The 24,811-nt window shown below is 36.5% G+C and overlaps 1 protein-coding gene across 2 annotated transcripts in view; it reads left to right on the forward strand.

The window, feature by feature from the left end:
• The window catches only part of LOC118274703 (cholesterol transporter ABCA5), a 62,236-nt gene that overhangs the window by 25,495 nt on the left and 11,930 nt on the right, over window positions 1–24,811 (forward strand). The window contains exons 2-19 of one of the 2 annotated variants that reach the window (XM_050696901.1): window positions 10,861–11,023; window positions 11,359–11,538; window positions 12,617–12,789; window positions 14,880–15,117; window positions 15,573–15,799; window positions 16,178–16,256; window positions 16,732–16,839; window positions 17,442–17,585; window positions 18,212–18,362; window positions 18,703–18,847; window positions 20,223–20,453; window positions 20,968–21,082; window positions 21,482–21,631; window positions 22,085–22,252; window positions 22,617–22,692; window positions 23,250–23,426; window positions 23,889–24,061; window positions 24,420–24,518. In XM_050696901.1, the coding sequence (XP_050552858.1) occupies window positions 10,861–11,023; window positions 11,359–11,538; window positions 12,617–12,789; window positions 14,880–15,117; window positions 15,573–15,799; window positions 16,178–16,256; window positions 16,732–16,839; window positions 17,442–17,585; window positions 18,212–18,362; window positions 18,703–18,847; window positions 20,223–20,453; window positions 20,968–21,082; window positions 21,482–21,631; window positions 22,085–22,252; window positions 22,617–22,692; window positions 23,250–23,426; window positions 23,889–24,061; window positions 24,420–24,518 (2,797 nt within the window). Of the gene's footprint in view, window positions 1–10,860; window positions 11,024–11,358; window positions 11,539–12,616; window positions 12,790–14,879; window positions 15,118–15,572; window positions 15,800–16,177; window positions 16,257–16,731; window positions 16,840–17,441; window positions 17,586–18,211; window positions 18,363–18,702; window positions 18,848–20,222; window positions 20,454–20,967; window positions 21,083–21,481; window positions 21,632–22,084; window positions 22,253–22,616; window positions 22,693–23,249; window positions 23,427–23,888; window positions 24,062–24,419; window positions 24,519–24,604; window positions 24,704–24,811 lie in introns of both variants that reach the window. The other variant, XM_035592372.2, reaches the window with a different exon arrangement.

Below are 24,811 nucleotides of genomic sequence, written 5' to 3' on the forward strand. Positions count from 1 at the left end.
TGTACACTATATTTTTTTGGTGGGACAGAGCTCTATAGAGATTCTGGCATTGTCATTTTTCGACATGAGTGTCATTGTTGTGGTTTTTGGGGTCGCTAATATCGAAACCGGAGTGAATCATTCGATTTTATAAAAATTGTCTTCTTCCGGAATTAATTGACCCAAGACAGCCAAGAAATATGAATTTACGGGCTCATTCCTCGCATATTCAAACAAATATCGTGAAAATAAAGAATTGATGTTTAATTTATTTTATGTATTTTCTTTGTTTGTTCCACCCAGGTCTTGTCACGTTCGTTACCATAATTGTTTTTTTTTATCTTGGCGACCCCGAAAACCATTGATATAAAATCATAATAAAATATACAATGTGATAGGGGTGAGACTTCTAACCCGGGCTGAGTTCTACATCTAATTTTATCGACAAAAGTCGGGGGTCGAAGGGGTCGAATCCCCTCTTAAAATTATGGCAATTTTAATATTTTTTTTACTTTTTTTGATATCAAAGGTTGTATGCGTCGTAGAAACAAAAAAAAAACGACAAACGGTAGCTAATAACCTTGGCTACTAACGACTAATTCATTACTAACTATTCGTTTGATAATGTTTTGGTAAAAAAAAAAAATCATTTGTGAATTATTTTTACCGGATAAATCTCAATTTTTCAATATTTTCAATTGGGGGTTCAACCCCCCATATTATTTTTTTTGTCGATAAAATTAGATGTAGTACTCAGCCTTGACGGGTTAGAAGTTCCACCCCTATCACATTGTAGATTAAAAAAACTTAAATACATGTTTTTGTGATGAACCGAACAAAATAATTTTAATATTAATACTAACAGTAGGCGGAAAATTTAGTATTGTTATGAGAATAATTAGTATAAAAGATATGGCGAAAAAGTGCTCATCACGCTAAATATCTTTTGTTGAAAGTATATTCAAATCTCTTCAGGTTCGGCTGGGCTGGAGTCCATGTCAGGGATTCTACATCCTCGATTTTCGTATGGCGCTAAAATGTGCTCATCACGCTGAACAACTTTTCTTAAGATAGTATATTCATATCTCTTCAGGTTCATCTGGGCTGTTAAGTGTCCACGTCAGGGATTCCTGACCCTTGATTAATTTCTACGAGGTATTAATTTGCCACCGGTCCTTGATAAGTCTACAAAGTTTGAACGAAATCGGTCCGTTTAAAATGGGTAAAAATCGAGTTGGAAGAGGTTGGTTACATAGAAACATACAAACTAACAAACACACATATATACATTCTTTACATATGAAACTAAATAAAAGCATGTAAAAAGTTAGTTTTGCGTTGGCACCATTTGATTTTTGATTTCGAACTCTTACTTTCCGAAAACTATGAAAATGACACCAATCGAATAATCCGAGCCCAAATTCGGCACTGAACGGAATTGAACAACAGATAACACAAAACATTTGAGTCTACGCACGCACTAAACAAAATAAAAATATTAAAAAAGAAAGTAAGAAAATATTCAAACTTTCAAAGTATCAAGTTCATTTTGTCATAATTTCCGCAGCTATCCGTGCGTATGTGTGTATTGTCGAGAGTCGTGTCAATGTAGTGATGCGATTCGATACCTGTCAATTATGAGAACGCGTCCTTAAGACTTTCTCAGCTTTAACACTGCTACATGGCTGCTAGATGACATTCATTGCTAGATTATGAGCTTCCTATAAAGAAGAATCACTTCAAAGGGAGGGATTTTACTGACTAAAACCCGTTCCGTTCCTACTCCTGCTTTTCAAGCCGGAGCCTCGGTAATCCGCTAGGTAGTCCGCAGCTCCAGATAATCTACATGCTTAGACGTTTTGGAGATCGCTGTTTCAAGTATATTAAAGAGGGCTGCTGTTCAGTCTCTGCCAAATGTGTAGTCTCTTACTTTCAAAAACCCGCGACGAGAGCTAAATGTATTCTACTCTGCCGTCACCATATGCCTTGCATTAACGGTAGTAACTATTTTATTTAGTAATCAGTACTTGTATGTGACTGTCCATTTGACTGTAATGTATCATTCATTTATCATTGTGAGGCTACCCACTGTCTTCGTAATGACTAGACACAATGTCAGGATGCAATCATAGAATTACTTCGTGCATAGTCCAGGAGTGACTCATCGGAACCACAGCGTAGCTCCAAAATATCATCCTTAATCTTATACATTTCGGTGAGTGCGCGGAGGAATTGTACCACTTGATTCCCCCTAAACCTTTCCATCATCACCGATATTTCGGAGCTGCGCTGTTCCCCAAAACGGTAGAAGTATAAGTATATAATATAGTACAAGTAGTTGGAATTATACCGTTACTTACCAACTAAATCATTATAATAATTGCCCCTTCTAATCCCCAAAAAGTGTACACTACACTTTTTGGACAGGGGCACAAAGCGTACTGGTTTACTATTCACCAGCTATGTGGTATCCTGATTGGTAAAGACACATAATAATATTTATAGCAAACAATATCTCCCCATGGCAAGAGTGCGTATAGAAGTTTATACTTCAAAAAGCGGCTAGTATTTTTTTTATTTTACCCGAGCTGTTGGATCTAGCACAGTTTGCTGGTATCCAGCATGTCAATTAAAGCGCTAGATTCAGTTTGATTGCTCGATGCTAGATCTATCAATTTTAATCCTTAGTATCCATACAATAAACGGTGAGCTTTCCACCATGTTACACTGACCACAATACGAGACTCCATGCCATGTGAGCTGCGGACAACGTAACAGTTTACCGGGGCTCCGGCTTAAAGCAGGAAAGGAAACAGGATGGTTTTTTGTCAGTAAAAGCCTGACACTCCCTCTCGCCTCGCCCAAGGAGAAGTCATCGGATGATTTTCCACTCAAAAAAATGCCATGTCGAGATATAAGAGCGTTCAAACAAACTAAACACATATAAATACGATATCAGGTAGCAAAGATATGCTAATTACAAATTGCCTACTTCAGACGCCACTCCTACATGTTGTGTAGTCTGCTACAATGATCTCTACTCATCCCCTTTGCAGCTAAACCAATTACGAACCACTTAAAATGCGAAGCACTCACGTTATACGCCACACGGTATCATAATTAGATACTTCTCATCAAGCTTTCATTAAAATTGTATGGAAACGGTATTCGTAATATAATGTTTGAATTTTAATCATAAATAGACAGAATATCGTAATTTTCTCTCTAAAATTAGTATCAGGTGTAGGTGAACACCCTGCGTATCTTCGTAGGTGTGATTAAACTGTTTATTTTGGTAAAATGTGGTGAAAAGGTTATTTTAATTTACTCTATTCTCTTCATGACCTTATCCCAAGTCTTCTATTTTACCTATCAAATTGGATTAACTGATCTGATATTACAACTCTTTCTCTTTCATATAATTTCTCATAGTCCTTCTGTTCTTTCTTTGGTCAACCAATTTCTCCTACCCGCTCTCAACCATTTAAAGGCATCACATAGCTTAGCGCTGGTGGAAACGGACTCAACTAAGCTATGTTTTTTATGTGGAAAAAGGTGTGCTATGTATGGCTTCCCTACTATCGATACGTCGCATACTCGAGCTGCGCATCTTACTCGCCCAGGTACACAGCTTAGTATCAGTGAAAACGGTGACCGTTTACCTATAGTATACCCATAGTTTCACAGCTGAACTATTACATCTTCGTAGCATAGCTACATAGCAAAATCTCTGGTAGAAAACCACCCTAACGCTTGAATTTTCATAACAAACATGGCCGCCAAACACCTTCCTCTAACCTAAATACCATATACAAGGAAAACAGGGATAGTCCATCATTTGTCACAGGAGCTATATGGGGTAAAGCAGGTCATGGCGTGTCCCTATAATAAAATTATTAACAGAAGACGGGCAAGGCAGGGTGCGTCGCTTAAGTCATTGGAATGGAACCTTTTGATTCCATGTGATGTCGGTCAAACTAATTTGTACTGTCATTAATTGGAACAGAGATGCTTTTAGCATTAAATGGGACGTGAACTTGATATATGGGTGCTGAAACCTTGGGTAGTTGAGGTAAGTGATGCAAGATAGGTGTTCTATGTTTAGTAATAGTCTAGTTTACTTATGTTCTAGAAAGGTATTTAAATTATTTTGTTGGTGATTGTATGTGGCTTTACAGTTAGTTTTTAACAAATCACAATGTTTCTGAACTTTGCAATTCATTTTAAGTCAGTGCTAAGTATAATATTTTCTTCAAGGTTAAAGTCAAAGCCTAATTTATTTCAATTAATCTTTAATTAAGTAGTTTTGATTCGCTGAATTGAATTGTCCGTCAGTGAAGCTAGGTGCCGTAATGCATGCTCTTAAATGTATTTTAGTATATCACATTACGACTGCCAATAGAAAACTGTTGAAGGCAAATCCTCCGCTAACGTCGGTCACCGGTGACCACCACGGCATTCAATGTGTTAAACATCTTTTATAGTATCATAGTAATCTTTTAACGTTTTTATTCAGAATAAACTAGCAGATTTTATTTCTTTACTTTCATAATCATGTCTACAAATATACTTTAAAAATGTAGCTTACTAATCGTGGTAAATTGACGAATCAATATGCGTGGGGTTTGTGCTTAGTAACAAATTTGTAGCGGCCCCCGGTCCCTGACTCCGGGCCCCCTATAAGGAACCCCTTGCAATACAATATGCAGCGCCTTCCGGGCGCCTAACACACCCTCCATTCGGCGGCCCTACCCTACCATCGACCTGTCATTTCCGTTGAAAAATACACAGAAAAAATTAACAAAGAACTTTTTATTATGTTACCATTTATAGACTTCACTATCGCTACATAGTATAAAACAAAGTCGCTTTTTCTGTCCCTATGTCCCTTTGTATGCTTATGCAGTTTTTTTAATAGATAGAGTGATTCAAGAGGAAGGTTTATAACGCAAAGGTACCGGTTACCGACCGGCCTCCTCTATCCGACCATTTTAGTTTAGTGCCACCATTTTAGTTTTAATTTGTGTATTTATCGCGCGAAAGTCTTGAAATACGCCTTATTCAATACATTAATTCATCATTCACCTTCAGTCAAAACTTGGGTTTGTGGGGTTAACACACATTCCGACTGTCCTGCGAAATATAAAAAAGGTGCAGTTTGCGTAAATTTTCATGCGAAAAAAACATAAATCAGTGAAATAAAAGATCTCGATTTTGACGATGATCGATTCGATGATCACTCGGGTAAACTAAGAATGTATTTACTTTATGTGATTTATTGGTTCATTGAGTCCTTATAATTTCAATATGCATACAGAAATTCCATGTTTTTATAGATTTATCGATAAATTAATGTTGGACGGAATAAGGAGCCCTACAAAATGACGACGTACCGAATACCGACCAAATTGGTCGGTAAACGGAATTTTAAGGTTTATGAATGACACAAATTTTCTGTAACGTGGGTTGTTTTAGGAGTGTTTTGTGATTAGTTTCTTATTCTTAAAGCTATCCTTAGATATTAGACCGGTATCCGACCTATGCTAACTATAATGGATTCTTTGTAATTTACGTTTCAAATTGACATATTTCCGATATATTTACGATTAGCCACATAGTTCCCAATCTCGCGGAATCTCTTCAAAAATGAGACGTAGAAGATATTCCAGGGAACTCTTCAAAAATCAACATAATGAGCTCTGCGTTTGAATTTAATAGATGTATACTCACTTAGGGCATTGAAAAAATTGTTTAAAAACGGACTTAAACTAAAGAAATATTATAATCTTTCCGAACATATAAAATTATTATAATTTGTTTAAGATAAAAACTAACTTAAAACTAAAGAAAGCTACGAATTACGAATTTATAACATTTAAAAAAGAAATTATATTACAACCTATCCTCTATGCTATAATAGCTTAAACTAAATAATTTAAAAGAAACGACTTAAATCTAATCTAATTAAAAAAAAAATTAGACTTACAATTTTATTAAAAAAACTAACTACAGTAACTACTAATAATCGATATCAAACTAAACCTACGTTAAATAGTTTAACCAAAAAACCAGGAAAACCCAACAAATAAACTTATTAATTGACAAATACAACGAAACCAATTTAGAATATACGAAACAGCAGGACCACTACAGACAAATAATCATACGACTGATAATACACTTTTTCTACGATAGTACCGAAGCGCTCGGCCGATACCCAACCAAATGAATGTAACGAAACCATAGCGCGATCTATTTCGATCCCAACGCCATCTATCGAGGATAAAGACAACTTGGATTATTTATTTATACTCCGTTCGGGCATTTTCTTTGTACTAAAAGTTTAATTATATTGATATTATTTTTTTCATACCTTTTTACTATTTATTTACTTTTTTCGATGAATTAAAACAATAACATGAACCGAAGTCGTGTAACGATCGACATAGAATTATCTATACTCCGTTAGAGCATTTTCTTTGTACTAAATGTTTTATTATATTGATATTATTTTTTTCATACCTTTTTACTATTTATTTACTTTTTTTCGATGAATTAAAACAATAACATGAACCGAAGTCGTGTAACGATCGACATAGAATTATTTATAAATAATTTATTTCTTATTTTTATTTTTTGATTTTTGAAATAAAAATATATCTATGTCCTTTCTAAGGTTCTAAACTATATCTGTACCAAATTTCAACCAAATCCGTCAAATAGTTGCGGAGATTAATGGTATAAGCATAGAATGTTCGACGTGACTCTTTAATTTGACATAACTTTTTTATTTATGAACCGATTGACATGAAACAAACACTAAATGTAAATTTAAGCATCCCACAATATATTCGTGAAAACCGCATCCAACTCGGATCAGCCGTTTCTGAGATTAGCGCGCACAGACGAACAGACAAACAGACAAACAGACAAACAGACAAACAGACAAAAAAAAGTTAATTACATTTTTGGGTTCGACATCGACATAACAATAACCCCTGCTATTTTTTTTATTTTTATTTTCAATGTACAGACAGCACTTTTCTACGATTTTATTATATGTATAGATTCCTTCACAAAGACTTGCTAGAAGTAAACCTTTATATTTTATGTTTATTTCGAAGAATTTCATGAATACGATATTGTTACAACTTAATAAGTAATAGTAGAGTAAAAAGTAACTAAAAAAATGGTATAAATTTCAGTTAAGACGTTTTATTATACAAATACAGGTTTGGTCGTAGTCTGGATACGATTTGTTTCCCTGTCCCTTGTTCCGACTAACTAAGGGAATATAGGTTTTGGTGTTTTTTTTAAATTACATGATAAGCACATCATCGGTAAGTCATCGGGATGAACGACAAAAACGTTAGTAATAGGTATAGTACTTGTACGTAATACCTACGACACATAATGTTCCGAAAATAACTACGGAGGTTTATTGTACCGACAACCTACAAGTAGTAAAGTAAATAAAATAAGTACCTACCATATGTACGATACATAGTATGTAATGTATAGGTAGATACATAGAAAAGTTTAGTCACGAATTTACCTAATTACGTATCTTAACAATAGGTATCTACCTAAGTACCTATAGGTACTTAAAGACCATTCGCATTTAACCAATACGAACAATTTCTTTATTAGGTATAATAAATTAAGATCGACATGATGTAGGTAAATCTTATGCTGAAATACTAGGAAACTTAATTAAAAAATAAATAACTACCTACACGGTAGGTTGAAAAGTAGACGTCACATTGTATGTTCTCTGCTTACATCTCCGAGTGTTAAAAAACGTAATGTTATGTTAAATTTAAAAATCATTATCGTAATTTCAGTATCGAATCCAAAAACAATGCGTGAATAGTTTTAGAAAGATTGTTGTTTTACGAATTTCTACTCTATTGCTAAGACATAGAGTTGATTTTACAATGTATGTTTGGGTCGGACGGAGTCAGGTTCCTGAGGAGTCGGTATCACGGACATCTGTCGGCAGTCGGTCGGTATACGGGGACTTTAGTATTTTTCCAAGCGTAAGAGTTTAAATCGAAATATAGGTACAAAATAGTCGTAAAAGGCCAAAATTATGAACATATTTTTAATTCGTACTTAATATACTTTCGGAAAAGCATTTTTTATTATACGATGTTGAATATTTTGTTTATCTTTTGGAGGATTTTGTTCGCCGCGCCGATCACCGGTCGGTATTCGGTGCTTTTGCGTTATGTATAATACATACATGCATAATATATCACCATCCATGCGAAACTGGGGCGGGTCGCTAGTTGTGTAATAAAGCGTAATTTTTATACCAAAACAGAAATGATTTTGGTTTTATGTATAGAATGGCAACGAGGAAATAAAATTATTATAATTGTTAATAGCATTTGTTCTATTTAAAAAGGTACTTTTGAATTGAACAAAATTAATAGTGGGCTGTGTTATGTCATAGTCATGAGCCCCAGTTGTAGCTTGAAATTAGTCGAGCAATCAGTAACTGGATTAAGCCATATCAAATAAATACTTATAAAAGTAATGTCTAAGAAATAGTTTTCTAGATATCGGATAAAGTGCTTAGAATACTAGTGTATAATATAAATACTAGACCAAGCAACGGGGCAGACCACTTAACAGATTACTTACTCTTTTCTTCCAACTTTAGTTAGTTCTAACTCAATTTAGCAAATGGATCTTTGATTGTACAACTTACTGGGGAATAACTTCTCTAGTTGTATCATGTCAAGTAAATAGATATCGGAATTTAGCTAGACTATTGCCCGAATACTCAAACTCTACTCAATTTTAAGACGCTCTCAAATGTAGTACTGTCACTATCAATTCTTTATAAAATGACAGAGATAGCACGATATTTAACTACAACTTAAAATTGAGTAGCGTTTGAGTATTCGCGCGTATAAGGTCGTGGTGGCCCGTAGGTTTAAGACACTCGTTTCTCATGCTTTTGTATGCGGGTTCGGATTGAAACCTACTAACGCAACGGCAAGTACTAATGTGACTTTTTCAAATTTCATTAAAATCCTTACAGTACTTTTGATATGATTGACGGATAAACTTTCACATTTTTTAATATTAGTGTGATTATCAAAACATTGTTGGCATACATTTTCCCGTGCACACAACAAAATTTGTGGAGTACAAAACGATTTGTTTCGTTCAAGAATGGTAGTAGTTGGTCGCCTATCCATTCGCCCAGCTACTGCACTAACCGTGTAGCGTGTATGTAATCTATATAAATAAAAATGAATCGCCAAAATGTATGTACGTGCTAATCTTTGAAACTACTGATTCAAATTAAATAATTATTTTTGTGTTGGATAGCTCATTTATTGAGGATGTTTTTGGTGATTGTGCTACGATTAATAAGAGCCGAGCAGTGCGGGTGAAATCACGCAGGAATAGCTAGTAAATTAAAAAAAAAAAACAAGTGAAGACGTAAATACCAATATAATTTACGAAAGCGTTTATAAGAGTACCACACCCATTGCAATACCAAAACAACGTTCCCACACTCAGACTAAATACACTCTCTTGCTTCTTGTAATACAAACAACAGTTTTAAAATAGTGATGCACTTGTTTCTAAAAACGACGCTAAACACGTGTTTTGACGCATTTCTTTCAAAACAGCTGGCTTCGTCGTCATTCAAGGAATGTTGCCAATTTGCTTGAACTCCACATCTTGTCATGACACGACTTGTAACACCCACGTTATAACCAGTAATGGTTGATTGTGAGATATTATATTTAAATTAACTTTTATTATGTTGCTTCTAGATTAGTTTTTTACAAGTAGTCTTTTAGTCTTTTCCAATCTGGATCTATTAGTTTGGCTCTAGCTATTAGGAATTATATCTAAGTGTGGGAGAGCTTATTAGAACCATGCTTTGACACGAATGAGCCGGCTCAACCAGAGTAGTATCACATTCTCACAGAAAACCGTGAAACAACGCTTGCAATGTGTTTCATTGTGTGATTGAGGTTACCGGAAGCCCAATTACCTCCACCCCTTCCTGAAGTATAGCAGTAAGCTCAGTCACCTGGAACTCAAAACATAGGTAACCTTCTCAACCTTCCCAATCACCGATTACTCAACAACACTACAACGCACTTGTACCGCCACTGGTGTTTCGGATGTCCATGAGCAACGGTGATTGCTTACTATCAGCTGATCCGTCTGCACGTTTACTGGTTTATACAGAGAAAAACCTATTTAGTTAGGTATAAACTCGTATTACCATTAATACGAGTGACAGTAAGATTCTTCCGAATTGAAGATTATTCTATACTTTAATAAAAATTCTGACCATGAACAGCAATTTCATAATGAATGTCAGTGGAGCGATGTAACAGTAGTTAGTCTTCATAAGCCAATATTTGTTTTTAATTACTACGGCTCTTGTAGCAGCGTGATAAGCTTGCTCGACACTCCGTCACAATCTGATTCTCATTAAGATATCTCTCGTCTACTTTATATTTTTCATTCATCAACATAGTTACACTTACATAGTATATATACTTTATGTACTTGTTTACTTTGCCGTCTCATGTTTCTTTTAATATGTTTTAAATTATCATCTATACTTTTCTGAATGGAAAAGTTTATCTGAATCCATTGAGGAATTTTAGAGAATATGAAATAAGTTCTTTAAGTCATAAATGAACCGTTAACTTGTTAATGTGTGACTTATATATTTATTTTCAACTAATTTTGTTATTAAAGGCTATATATTTTTAGACAGTTCGGTTGCCACAGCTTCAATTCCCAAACGGAGCAACCTTTGTTTGTAATCAAATGTTTATCTTCTTTCTGTTTTATTTTTCCTTAATATCCTAAACCTGGTATTTTCTTCTACAGGAAATGTGGGGAGAAGGAGGCGGATCTGGACTGTGTAGCAATAGGTAGCCGGCTGCGGGGAGCGATGGGGACCCGTCGGCCGGCCAAGTTCTGGCCGCAGCTGTGGGCCACCGTCGTCAGGAACCTGCTGCTCAAGAAACGGGACACCAGGAAGACCCTCGCGGTTAGTTCAGAATTACAAAATAAAAAAAGCTTCGTGAAATCAGCCCTCAAAACTACTAAATAAAGATTTTTTCCTAGTCGTAATTGTGATAAGAATCTAGAATTCTAGATGATTCAAGAGCTAAGTTAAATTAGATTGTCCAAAAGTTAGAAACTTTTAAACTTAGTGCTAGTTGACCCGGAAAACTTCATATCGCCTCAAACATTATTTCTCTTACCTTTTAAACCTGCCAAATGGACTTCTCACAAGCGATCAAAATGACTTAGTTTATCGCTTCAATACCAAATCCACAAATTGGACGTGACAAATTTAACAACATGTTTTGAAATTCTCAGGAGGTGTTGGTCCCGTTATACTCCCTGGGCGTGCTGATATTCCTGAAGATGCTGGTGCCGAACCCCAACTTCCCCGAGGTTCGGAAACCAGGCCGGCTGCTCAGGATACATCACGACGCCTTCCCGGAGAACCACTCCGTTGCCGTTGTAGCTGACTGGCTCAATGCCAATGGAACTATGGTATGATACCTACACCTATGTAAATACAACAAATTATTTCAATCTAGTAGTAGTAGTAGTAGCAACGTCAGGAATGCCTTTTATCCGCGACGGGGTAGGCAGAGATGCACTTTACGGCACGTAATACCACTGTACAATTGACTACTTAACTTACTCACGTATCACCATTTGTGTTAAAGTCCCATGTAATAGGGGTGAGGCTATTGACCCATATCTACTACACTTATACAGGGGCACCACCTTACTTAAGGCGCACTATTTTTTAGATTGTCAACCATGTTATTGATTTACGATAACATAAAGGAACCCCTTGCTCAATTGTGAAAATAGTCACCCAACTTGATAACAAAGCAAACATACAAAAACACAATAGGCTGTTTCAATAACCTAGATAAATTAACCATCATATATTATGTCGGTAGACTTGCCTGCTAATAAACGCTTTATCTATCTACTATCTATCTGCTAAGTGCTAGAGCAGGGGTTCCAACCAACTAGTTCTTGGTCAAAGACCACTTTTATATGTATTTGTTTTTAAGTTAACTTAATTCTCTCATTCACTCATAAAAATAGTGACTTTGGAATTATTCCCGTGCCGTAACCGGGTTTCATGTTAAAACTAATCTGCTAATGTAATATCTATTATATACCTACACATTAATGCAATAAATGATTTTAATTGGGGTTATTGAAATCATTTACTCCTCTAAGTTTCTCCTTTGATATTTTAAAGTTAATTTGAACCTTAACCGTGGTATTTACTGGACACAGAGGTTCATGTGTATGTGTCTTTTCGCGGTCCATTTTTTGGTTTCTGCGGTGCACTAGTGGTCCACGGACCACCGGCACCGGTTAGGAACTACTGTACTAGAGATATGAAGGGATAACGGGCTATTGGGTTTTAAGCAACATTTTGGGTGATATTGAGTTGGGAAAATTATAATTATGTAAATTATAATTTTTTATTACCTCCATAAAGTGTCAATATTATATCTCTATAGTGTCAATATTCTATCTCTAGACAAATCTACGGACGGATAGTTTACTACCATAGTCATAACATTGCCTTCCATTCCAGGGTTTCCTGGAGGAGATAAACACATTGCTAGCAGAGTCCCACCAGCACCCGATCCGATGGATCAAGTACAGCAACAACTCGGAGCTGAACGACGCGTACCACAACGACGCCAGGAACTTCCCCATCGCCGTCATCTTTCACACTGATCCTACCTCCAATATTGAACCCCTTAGGTAAGAGTACTGGTCTTTTAACAGTCATTTATCTTTTAGGGCCCACAGGTCCACATCGCCTCCACACATCACACATCACACATCACACATCACCTCAATTTCAAATCATATTATCTAATTTAATCTCTTGCAGGACAAGTAAACGCAAAAGGTAAGTGTCCACAGAACCGCATCGTACGCATCGCACACATCGGACGGATCGCATGAAACGAATTAATTTTTCAGATTGCGTCCACTGTATCGACAGCGATCGGATTGCCGATACCACTTTCACTCTGATTTTTGGCATCGACATTCCTTATGACGTCATCGGTGCGGATCAGTGGACGCTGTTGTATGAGTTTTCATACAAGACAAACCTTAAATCCGTTGCGTGCGATCCGTGCGATGCGGGTCTGTGGACGCTTACCTTTGCTTTTACTTGTCCTGCAAGAGATTAAATAAGATATAAGTGTAGTGGATTTTAAAGCTTAATTTGACTGCACTAAATAATATAATTAACAGATTTTTATTCTATCCGATACCAAATCGTGCGTTTTAATTCTCTGTTTATTCGAAATATGTGCGTTACAATCATAGAACACAAGATAAATAGATTATTTATAACAAAATAGTTGTTTAATGACAAGTATACATAAATACATTAGATTAAAACTCTCATATAAATGTTCGGCAACGTATAAACTGCATCAGTGAATTCAATTAGTGGACAAAAGATTGCAGTTAATGCATTGATTGCTCTCGACAATGAGCTGCGGATGCAATTTGCGAAACTGCCAGCAATGTTCCGTGGGATAACGGGGAATTTTGTCAATTCAATGGACAAATTGCTTTGATTATGGTAGGTACTTGAATGAGAAAAGATTTTTTTTTTTTATTAAGTAATAAAGGTACTTTACTGTAAAATTATGAAAAATAATTATTATGGTCGTGGAAGTGTGGTTTACAATTTTAATACAATATTAATATGTCCCAACTATGGGTTATTTTGAGCAAAAGTATTTAATCCACTTACATAATGTTGATAACATTGATTTAAATAGTATTAGGAGAATTATAATTATAACATTTATAGGTAGGTACTATAAATTATATTATACATTGACATCAAACTATAAAATTTCGTGTATCGTAAGGTAGGTATAATTTTAAGGCTATTAAAAATGTTACTGTTTAACTCAAACAGTAACATTTTTCGTACTACTTATTCTGGAAAACTACTAAAATATTCTACGTTAAAAAAAACCTAACCAAGTTTAACATACGAGATTATCAAATTAAACCTAATGGACACTACGTAACCATTCATATATATAAGTAAATGGTGCGTGTCTTTAGGTCTATAATACTAGATACTAGGAAGAGTGGGAAGGCGTAGGCAGAACATTATGAGCAGCAAATGACGAGAACGATTGCCAAGAACACCATTATTATCAACACTTGTCTTGTGACGATGTCTTATGTCGTCATTATATGACACACTGCTAAATATTAGACATTCGTGGTTGAGGAATTTATTTATTTGATTTAAAAGTGTTTGATGGATGTATGGTTTAGTTTTCTCACTATCGAAGAGAATAGTGATAGAAATGATGATAGTGGTGTGTCAATTTTAAAATATTCACTAGTTGTTTTCCTGTCTTATAAAAATACCGTGGGATTAATTTTTATGGTATAAGCTGGTAAACGAGCCTGATAATAAGCAACACCACTGCCCATGGACACCCGAAACACCAGAGGCGTTACAAGTACATTGTCGGCCTTTTGGGGTTTAGAAATTTAAGGATGGGTTAGGGAATCAGGGATTGGCTTATTCATTCCTCCGGTAACCCCACTCACACAACGAAACACAACGCAAGCGTTGTTTCTGACTGTACAGTTACCAGCAGTGTTCTATGATGAATCTAATTCTTTTAAACTGCGATCTCTACCTCGCTGGCCAAGCATGGAGATTATTATAATCCCTTCTTTTGTAAAGAAACCTCTCACGGGTTAAGCAATTGTGTCTTTTGAGTTGTTGATAATAACATAACAAAAATGTTATCAAAAGTTAATATTTGTTTTAACCATTTACCACCAATCTTCCCCAGGTATACAATCAGGACCAACCCCTCCCACATAGGCACGCCGTCCACTCGTATCCTCACCACCTCTCCAGCGAAGTGCCGCGAGAGGACTGCCTCCAAAGACTGGTCCTCCGACTGGTCGAGAGGAGGGCAACTCATTCCACTCTCAGAGATGCATGGAGAGGACACGTGCCCCGTTCTTCAGTATTACTATTCAGGATTCTTAGCTTTGCAGACGCTCATAGATTATATTAAGATTAAGGTGAGTTATTGAACCCTTTTTATACCTATAGATTCATAATCACTAATATTTCTTTTTTTGTATAAATATCACGCTATTTTAAATAATGATGAATTTTAAGGAAGGAAAAGAGTATATTTTGCTGTTTGGTGTTTTTATCGTTTAATTTCCAATAATGTTTACTTAAGCTTTTTGGAGCTCTGTTGTGCTAACCAATAGTATGTACCATTAATGGAATGGCTGTAACAAGATGACTTTCTCTTACACATAAGGCACTGTAATTTAAAAGTTGTAGGACTTATATTTTTCTGATAACAGTCGGAACCTTACCGATCATCTGGTGCCACTTGGACGTCGACTTCAGGGTCTAGCCCTGTATACTCAATAATATTAACTCTCAACTAAGTCCATATATACAGCAATAACCCTTCTAGAAGCTTCTAGAACTAATAGCCTTATTAATCCTCTTTCCACAGTTCGACACAGACGCAGCAATACCGCCTCCTCGAATAGACCTCCGGCAGTTTCCCAAGCGCCAGCACACAGGAGACTGGCTGGTCATCTTCAGGGTCATCATGCCAATGTACATGGTGATGACGCTATCACAGTTCATCACATACCTTCTCATGTTCGTCGTGGGGGAGAAGGAGAAGAAGATCAGGGAAGGAATGAGGATTATGGGATTGAAGGAATCAGTTTACTGGTGAGTAATAATATGATTTTAATTAATGGGAAAGTGAAGGTTTTATGTGGCTTTTTTTATGAAGAAGAAGAAACGAGCAGACGTATTACCTGATGGTAAGCAATCGCCGCCGCCCATGGACACTTGAAACACCAGAGGCGTTACAAGTGCCTTGCCTAGGAATTTAAGGGTTGTTGGGGATTGGGAAGATTGGGAAGGGGAAAATTGGGCCTCCGGTAACCTCACTCACACAACGAAAACAACGCAAGCGTTGTTTCACGTCGGTTTTCTGTGAGGCCGTGGTATCACTCCGGTCGAGCCGGCCCATTCGTGCCGAAGCATGGCTCTCCCACACTTAAAAGCTTTACTGTTATTGAAGTAATATTTGTCTGCTTTCAGGGGTTCCTGGTTCCTGATATACGCAGTCTTTGTCACAATCTTGTCCATCGTTAGCACTGTTCTACTTTTTACGTTGAAGGTAAGTTTATGTTATGGAACTAATCGTAAATGCAGGTTGTAGTAAGTAACTACAAAACAATGAATATTCTTTAGCGCCTGTTTCACCACCTTCATATAAGTACCTACCCGATAAACTACTGTGACAGATAGTTCATACAAATTACATTCTTAATTCAAATTTATCTGGGACATAGCGGCTATCCAGACGTTATAAAACAGGCCTTTAGTTACACTTTTTCTTCCAAAGAGTATTTTATTCACGATCACAGTATACAGCTATAAAATAATACTGGCTGGTATACAATACTAAACGCCACTATTATTTTTTTCTTTATTTAAATATTGTTGACAGATGGCTTTAGGCGGGAAAACTTCGTAATATTCTTTTACCGTTGTAAAAATGCTTAATTAATTTATTTTACTATTATAACTACATCGGTAAATATATTGTTATGAACCATATCAACTAAATAATTTATTTTACTAAATTGCAGGTGTTCCAGCATTCTTCCTACATCTTAATATTCCTGCTGATGCTGTTGTTTGGCTTCACGATCATCACCTTCGCGTTTATGCTGACGCCATTCTTTGATCGCGCGAGGGTAAGCATAGACACAAACAATTACACAATGTCTAAGTCGATCTTATTTATTTTGTAACTTTACTTTTAAACTGATCGTATTTATTTTGCAACTTTACCCACATGAAAGGTAATGCATCCCTATGTTCTTCTCTATAAGTAGGGTATCGCAACTACTAAAGCGTAAAGAGGTGATAAACGAACTTATATTCCCATTTATAATATTAATTGGGCATCCCCAGTCAGTCCTATTGAGTTGACTTGTAAACGGACTAATTAGATTTTTAATATTCGTACCCTGTCTAATGTATTACCTTATCCTACGATTTATTTATTTATTAAAGCTTGTCAACTAAGATACATACAGACAATCTTAAAAATATGGGAAACAACAGTTAGTTTATGCTCTTAAATTAAAGGTAGGCTCAACATTATTTTTAGACCGTTCAAGCAATAAGTATAAAACAATTTAAAAAATAAAGAAATTAAGAAATTAAGTGCAAAGAAATAAAAAACTTAGCCAGTACAATAAAATTAGTTATATGCGTGTTTCGTAGGTAGGTAACTAGGTACTAGTATCTTTTGCTTAGGTATTAAAATCTCCTTAATCTTGCTTTCCACCAGACGGCAGGTATCCTGGGCAGCTTCGCAGTGAACCTGATGAGTGGTCTCTACTTCATCCAAGTGTTTGTCTCCAACGCGGACTCCCTCGCCTTCTGGTTTGTCTCTCTCATCAGCTCCAGCTGTTACGCATTGGCTATGGATAAGGTAAGATCATCTTAATTTATTTTAAGGGTTACTTACAATGTTTTTTACGCCCAGCAGATGTAACGTGATGTCTGTTTGTCCAATCACTGTCCTGTACATAATTATTTAATTATGTTCAATTGTTAGTAATGTCTAACAATTACAAGCTATTAACTAGTTACTTCTATATTTGCTAAATTCATCTGAACTGCTTAAGTTTAAACATTAATATTTACAGTTTTATTATTGAGCACAAAATATCGTTTACGTAACGTGACATAGGTTTGTCCAATCACTGTCCAATCAAAAATTGAATGTTCAATTGTTATACATTAAGCTAATTTTCTATTGATTAGTGTTAGGTAGCTTGCTAATTTTATCCAAGACAACTGTTTAAGTTTTACCACTGTTCACTCAGAGTAAATTAATAGTTATTTAACCCAGTCTTTAGCAATGAGTGTTCGAAACAAAATCGTTACCGTACTTAGAAATAGCTTGAGTAATGAATGAGTAAGACACTAAGTATTTTCTTCAGAATTTTTATCGCCTAATATATCTTTTTCCAACTTATATTCGTCTAAATTGGCTATTATTACATTTTGCCTTTCCACCGTCGACATATTTCTATTGGTATGTTTTTCTTCCAGGCTTTAGTCCTGGACATGGCCGGTGTGGGCGTCACCTGGGACAACTTGTGGAGTGGTCCAGGAGTTCCCTTCGGCGGCAGTCTCATCATGATGGCGGTGGACACCGTACTGTATGGACTGGCTGCTTACTGGCTAGATGCTGTTATCCCTAGTAAGTTTTTGGACTATGAATAATTTCGTTGCTGTTGTTATCAGTAGGTTTTGGTTTTATCCTGGATGTAGGTCTGTAATCACAGCTCAGTTTACGCTTTTAACGTAAAAAGTTGTCTCACCGTGTTTTACGTGTAAGTCGGTTAAATATTTATTTTCCCTATTTAAGGGACCTTCTGTCTTATGTTAATAAATTTAAGTTATTATTTATCAATATTACATTTATTATACGTTTTACAATAAGAATAGAATAAGGGGGAGGCTTTTGTCTCAACAATTACGTCTTCCGGCTCACTATAATGATGATGATGAATTACCTAATATTGAACTCATTTTTCCAGGTGAATACGGTATCAAGCAGAAGCCCTGGTTCTGCCTGCTCCCTTCCTTCTGGCTGGGCAGCAGACGAGGCAGGGTGTCTGCGGTGCACTTCCACTCCAATGGAGAAGCAGCCGCTCATAACAAGGACATCGAACCTGTACCTAGGTATGTAGAAGAATCATGTTTTAGTTAAACAAATTTTTGTTTGGTATAGTTCAGTCTATAAAATATATTTGTTTCATTTTTTTGTGAAATGAAAGCAAAGTAATGACCAAGACAAGTGTGGACAAGAGTTATTAATAATAACATATCATACAGCTTAGGTTGCTTTTCCACTAGAGATGTGCTACAAAGCTTTGCTATCCTTACTGGAAAATCACCCTTTTCAGAATTTGCTCATTAACTTTTGCTAAATTAGTCAAGAGGTACCTAGATAACGAAGGTGATTAACTTATGAAACACTATTTTATTTAATTAAAAGTGTTCGGTTAGTAAATTAAGTGTATCGGTGTAAGTATAATTTTACTTACTTATACGTAGTAAATTAAACTATTGGCTTACATTGATGGATCACACAAATAATTTCTCTGTGCGTATCAAATTATTATAATACCTATTTTGTATCTTGTATCCAATTCCTCTAGAGTAGTTACATTTAAAACCACGTTTAAAAAACATGTCTCACGCATGTTTAAAGCGTGTCCAAATAAAAACAAAAACATCGTAGCCGTATTTACAATCAACGAACTTGCATATAAAGATTTGGGCTCTGTGCCAAATTAGTGAAACACCATTCTCCGTAAAATTAGACTTAAGTGCCAAAGCGCCATCAAATGAGCCGTTGTATGCTATCTATGATTAGATCCATGTAATTAATGAGACATTAACAGAATGCAGGGCTCAAAATAGACACATTTCTTCTAGACTTTATTTTTGGATTGATAGAGTCCATTTTAATTTAAAGTCGGTGAATATGTTGCTAAATTACTAAATACATGCTGTAATGTTATAAAATTAATAAAAGGGACCAATAAGTGTTTTATTTAAGTATAAAAAACTAATCATTTAACGAATAACCACAAAAAAATCAGTAGTTTTTAAACTGAACTTGATACAAAAAAAGGTATAAAATATATTTTCGGCGATTGAAATCTCATCGATTAAAATAAACCCAAATTCCTAAACAAAACTGAATATGGGCGATTGCCTATAAAGCTTATGCTTTAGTTGCGCCCTCTACTAACAATTTAAACCAAGTCCTCAGTAGCCTATAAGTAGTAACTGCTGACCAATAAATAGCCTTTTGTTACTCGGAGAAGGTTTGAGCATTAATCACCACATTTGCAATTACAAATTTAAAACCCAGGTTTCCTTACGATGTTTTCCTTCACCTATTGTCAGTGGTGTCTAAATAATCTTAGAAAGACGTATAACTTGGCAAAAGTTCATTGGTAATCTCATGTATGAGAGGCTGGTGTCTTAAACCTCCGGGCCACCAAGATACTAAGCAATATAAAAAAAAATTGAATTCTTTCTTCAGGGAACTTCAAGACAAAGAAGCCATCAGGATAGTGGGCCTACAGAAGAGCTTCAGGCATTGTCGTAAGCCTGAAATTAAGGCCATTGATAACATAGACCTGAGCATCTACGAAGGTCAGATCACAGCCGTGCTAGGCCACAACGGTGCTGGGAAGTCCACACTCTTCAATATCCTGACTGGATTGACAGCACCCACTAATGGAACCGCTTATGTTTATGGACTTGATGTTAGGTAAGTGATGTTTTAAGGGTTATTGGGGATCAATTGTCACATCGATTTTTCATCTTTAATTCCCAAATCCGCAATCCCCAGATTCCTAACCCTGAAACAGCTACGCACTTGTAAACTTTTCAAGTTTAAGTGAAACTATGCACTTGCCTCGTCCTATTTTTATACTGATTACTGAGCTCACTACCTCATCATACATATGTATCAGTTTTTAACCAAAAAATGTTTTTTTTTTAAATCTTTATTTTTTAACCAAAAAAGAATTGAGCAACTGATTTTATATTTCACTAGATCATACTCCTTCGCGGTTTCACCCACTCTGCTCAGCTTCTTTTGATCGCAGCGTAATTTTTATAGCCTATAACTTTCTTCGATAAATGGACTGTCCATCACGAAACATATTTTTTAATTCGGACCAGTAGTTCCCAATATTAGCGCGTTCAAACAAACAAACTCTTCAGCATTTTATGCAAATATTAAGCACGTTAAACGTATTTAAAATTGTATGTTTTTACAGGGATCCCAACGACATGCACGAGATTCGTCAGATGATCGGCGTGTGTCCTCAGCAAGATGTGTTGTTTGACCTTCTATCTGTAAAAGAGCATCTGCAGTTCTTTGGTGCAGTTAAGGTAAATGGTGCATTTTAAGTACGTATTCACCAGATTAAAACGAAATTACATTCATTTTAAACTAGATTTCAAAAATTTAATTTAACTAGGTCCTGGTAACGTAACTTCAAAACCATTTTTTTAAACTTTGAACCAATAATATGATTTTTTCCTGTGTCATGGGTGCGTTTATAAACATATAAGTTCACATACACATGACATCCAGACCCGGAACAACAATTTATGGACCACACAACGACGGATTTCCGTCTCCGTATCCTTTGCGCTGTAATGCGTTGTCCAAATTATTATAATACCTATTTTGTATTTTCTATCCAATTTTTCTAGTTTAGACCAAGTCACTGTGCTCAATATAACCTGCGTAATAAGCACATATTTATCTTTTTTTTCTCTTTCCAGGGTATCCCTCGAAAAAGACTGCCAGAAGAAATCCACAAAGCTCTCTCAGATGTCGGTCTACTCGATCAGATGAATGTCTTCGCTAAACATCTTTCTGGGGGACAGAAGAGGAAGCTCAGTATAGCCATCGCGTTTATTGGAGACCCTAAGGTAAACTGCAACATATGAAATTTCAGGTTCTTTTTTAAAGACCATTTAAAGTATGCATTTATTATGACGGTCTTTATAAAAGTGATTTCAAATGTCCAATATATATTTGGATTTAGATTGCAGGCATGATAGTCCCACTGAAGGGCAAAATCCCTCCTTATCCTCGTACCATTCCTCTCTGTGTAAAGCTTTTTGTGGCCAATCCTTGAGTGAGTGGAGTCCGCGACAGGCCCACAAAAGAGATGTCGGGCTGAACTCGATATCGATATCGGACAGCAGTACTCTCTTGAATTATTGTAACTGCAATCACACACCGTGCTTCGTTTACAGATTTTGGCAAATTCCTCTTATGTAGAAGAAGCCCATAGTCCAGTAGTGGACTATTATGGGCTGTTATTCAATGAATGATACATTGATCAAAAGATGCTTAATTACCTTCCCCCATCTCTCCAGATCATAATCCTGGACGAGCCTACAGCAGGAGTGGACCCAGTCTCCCGCCGACAGACCTGGAGGATCCTGCAACGAGCGCGGCACGGGAAGGTCTTGCTACTGACTACTCACTTCATGGACGAAGCCGACATACTGGGGGATAGGAAAGCTGTCATCAGTAAAGGAAGAGTGAGTAGCAGATTGTGGTGTTAAGCTTGCAATATGTAGGGGTTATGGTGGGTTTGGGTCTGGATGATATGTGTATGTGAACGTTAAGGTGGTGCGTTTACAAATATACATGTCCAAATATACATGTCACCCGGACTCAAATCAACAATTTGTGGATCACACGAAGAGTTGCACTGTGCGGGAATCGCTATGTTAGGTACGTGGCAGCCGGTTGCCCAGCCACCGTACCAACCGTGATAATTGAATGAATTATGAGATAATTACTTTTTAAAAAATATGGTTTATATTGAAAATAGTATCTACCAATTAGTTATTGTAACTCGAATGATATAATTGCAATGTGTCGTTCTGAACGTTTTCGCAGGTCCGTTGTGCTGGCACATCACTGTTCTTGAAAAACAAATTCGGAATTGGATATCATCTGACATTGGTCTTGGATGGTAAGTTTAGCTTTACTTTACCTTATTGATCCTAGTTTAAAGTATCATTCACTATTTGCAATCTACTTGTGGAAAAGCATTACTTCGAAATGGTTCAACCGGAGTGATACCACGGCCTTACAGGAAACCGGCGTGAAACGATGCTTGCGTTGAATGAATTTATCGAATGCCTAATCATAACCCTTGTCAATACACTTACCTGCAAACTCATCATAATAATATGTGCATCTATAGGCGTCGCCGATTGCTTACCAACAGATGATCCGTGATCCAGTTTTTTGCTATCCTGTCATATAAAAAACTTGCCTTTATAAACAGTCCTTTGTCTGAAACTTTTACCTCCGAATACAGAAACGCTACTTAATTTTATGTTATACTAAAATATCGTGCTGCCCCGGTCTTACTAAGAATTAATAGGGACAGAACAATTTTTGAGAGCGACTTAAAATTGAATGTTTAAATTAAATATTAGTCAGTTGAGACTGACTTAAAATGGAGTGGCGTTTGAGTATTTAAACTCCTAAGCTTTTGACACAATTTATCATTCTATTTTATAGGAGTATGTCGGGAACACCAAATCACCCGGTTGGTCCGCGGCCACGTGCCTCGCGCGGAGAAGGCGCGCCGCCACGGCCGGGAACTGTCCTACATCCTGCCGCACTACGCTGTGCATCTGTTCCCCCCACTCTTCAACGCCATCGAGCAGGAGGTTAAGGAGAAGACTAATAGACTTGGTAAGTTCTAAAACGCTTAAAAAGTTAAGTGTCAGTAGGTAGGTAGATACAGTAATAAAATAGAAGGATGATTCTCTCGACTGATGTTAATGGCACTCGATAAGTAGTATAGAGATCAATTAGTTTTTTTAATTGGAGAAACCTTTACCCACATTGGGTGAGGCAAGAGGAAGTGTCAGACTCTTACTGACTAATTACCACCCCGTTCCTACTCCTGCTTTTGAGGCGGAGACCTGGTAACTCGCTAGGTATTCCGCAGCTCCGGAAAATAGTACAGTGTTACCTTTTTACATCGGAGACCATTAATTTAAATCACCATTCAAAATGCAATAGTTATTTCATCAAGAAAAAAATACATTACATAAAGAACACTAAACTAAATGCACTATGAGTCTCACAAAGTTTGTTAACTTACAATCGGAAAAAATACATGTAGGTAAATAAAAAATTGGCTCTTTCCAGGTATCACAAGCTACGGAGTATCAATGACGACTCTGGAGGAAGTGTTCTTGAGTTTGGAAGGTGAAAACGCTGAAGAAACGGAGGCTGTTGAAGGAGTCTCCTCTGTGAAGCTGGTCAGAGCTCGGGCACTATCCAGGAGTTTGTCGTTACAAAGCAAGACATTGAGCTATCAAGTAAGTTTTTTTAATAATTCTGTTTTTTGTTTTGAGGGGGCAAATTCATCCAATGTCTTCTTCCGCATTGAGTGTGCCCAGAAGGAGGCTCTTACGCAACGTCACGCCTTTTATCCTCGAAAGGGTAGGCAGAGGTGCACATTACGGCACATAATGCTGCTATACAATGTACACCTACTTTTCACCATTTGTGTTATAAGTCCCATGTAATAGGGGGTGGTAAGTAGGCTCTTACTGATTAAAAACCATCCCGTTCCTTCCCCTGGTTTGAGCCGGAGACCCTTAACTTAAGTTTATTACAAAAACGTGAAGAATTTACTCCTGAGAAAAATTTAGAACTATATTATATTGTTTCTAGGAGCTGAACGATAAGGACGGCCAGAAAGCGACATCGTTGCCAACTCCACCTGCATCTCACGCGTTACATTCCACCACCCATGGCGTTGAACATGTCAAGGTACTCATTTTGTACAATATTCAGGGCTTTCCCATAAAAATCTATGAAATTGGTATGTACACTTATAACCATTGTAATGTTTCTAGGAGCTGAACGATAAGGACGGCCAGAAAGCGACATCGTTACCGACTCCACCTGCGTCTCACGCGTTACATTCCACCACCCATGGCGTTGAGCATGTCAAGGTAATAATTTTGTATAATTGGGTAATTTCCTCAGTCAAAAAACAATTAATTCGACTTTTCAGTATAGATTTGATGATCTACCTAGTTTTTTAATACGTTTTTCTTTCG

The sequence above is a fragment of the Spodoptera frugiperda genome, chromosome 11 (genome assembly GCF_023101765.2).
Source record: "Spodoptera frugiperda isolate SF20-4 chromosome 11, AGI-APGP_CSIRO_Sfru_2.0, whole genome shotgun sequence".
Taxonomy (NCBI): Eukaryota; Metazoa; Arthropoda; class Insecta; order Lepidoptera; family Noctuidae; genus Spodoptera; species Spodoptera frugiperda.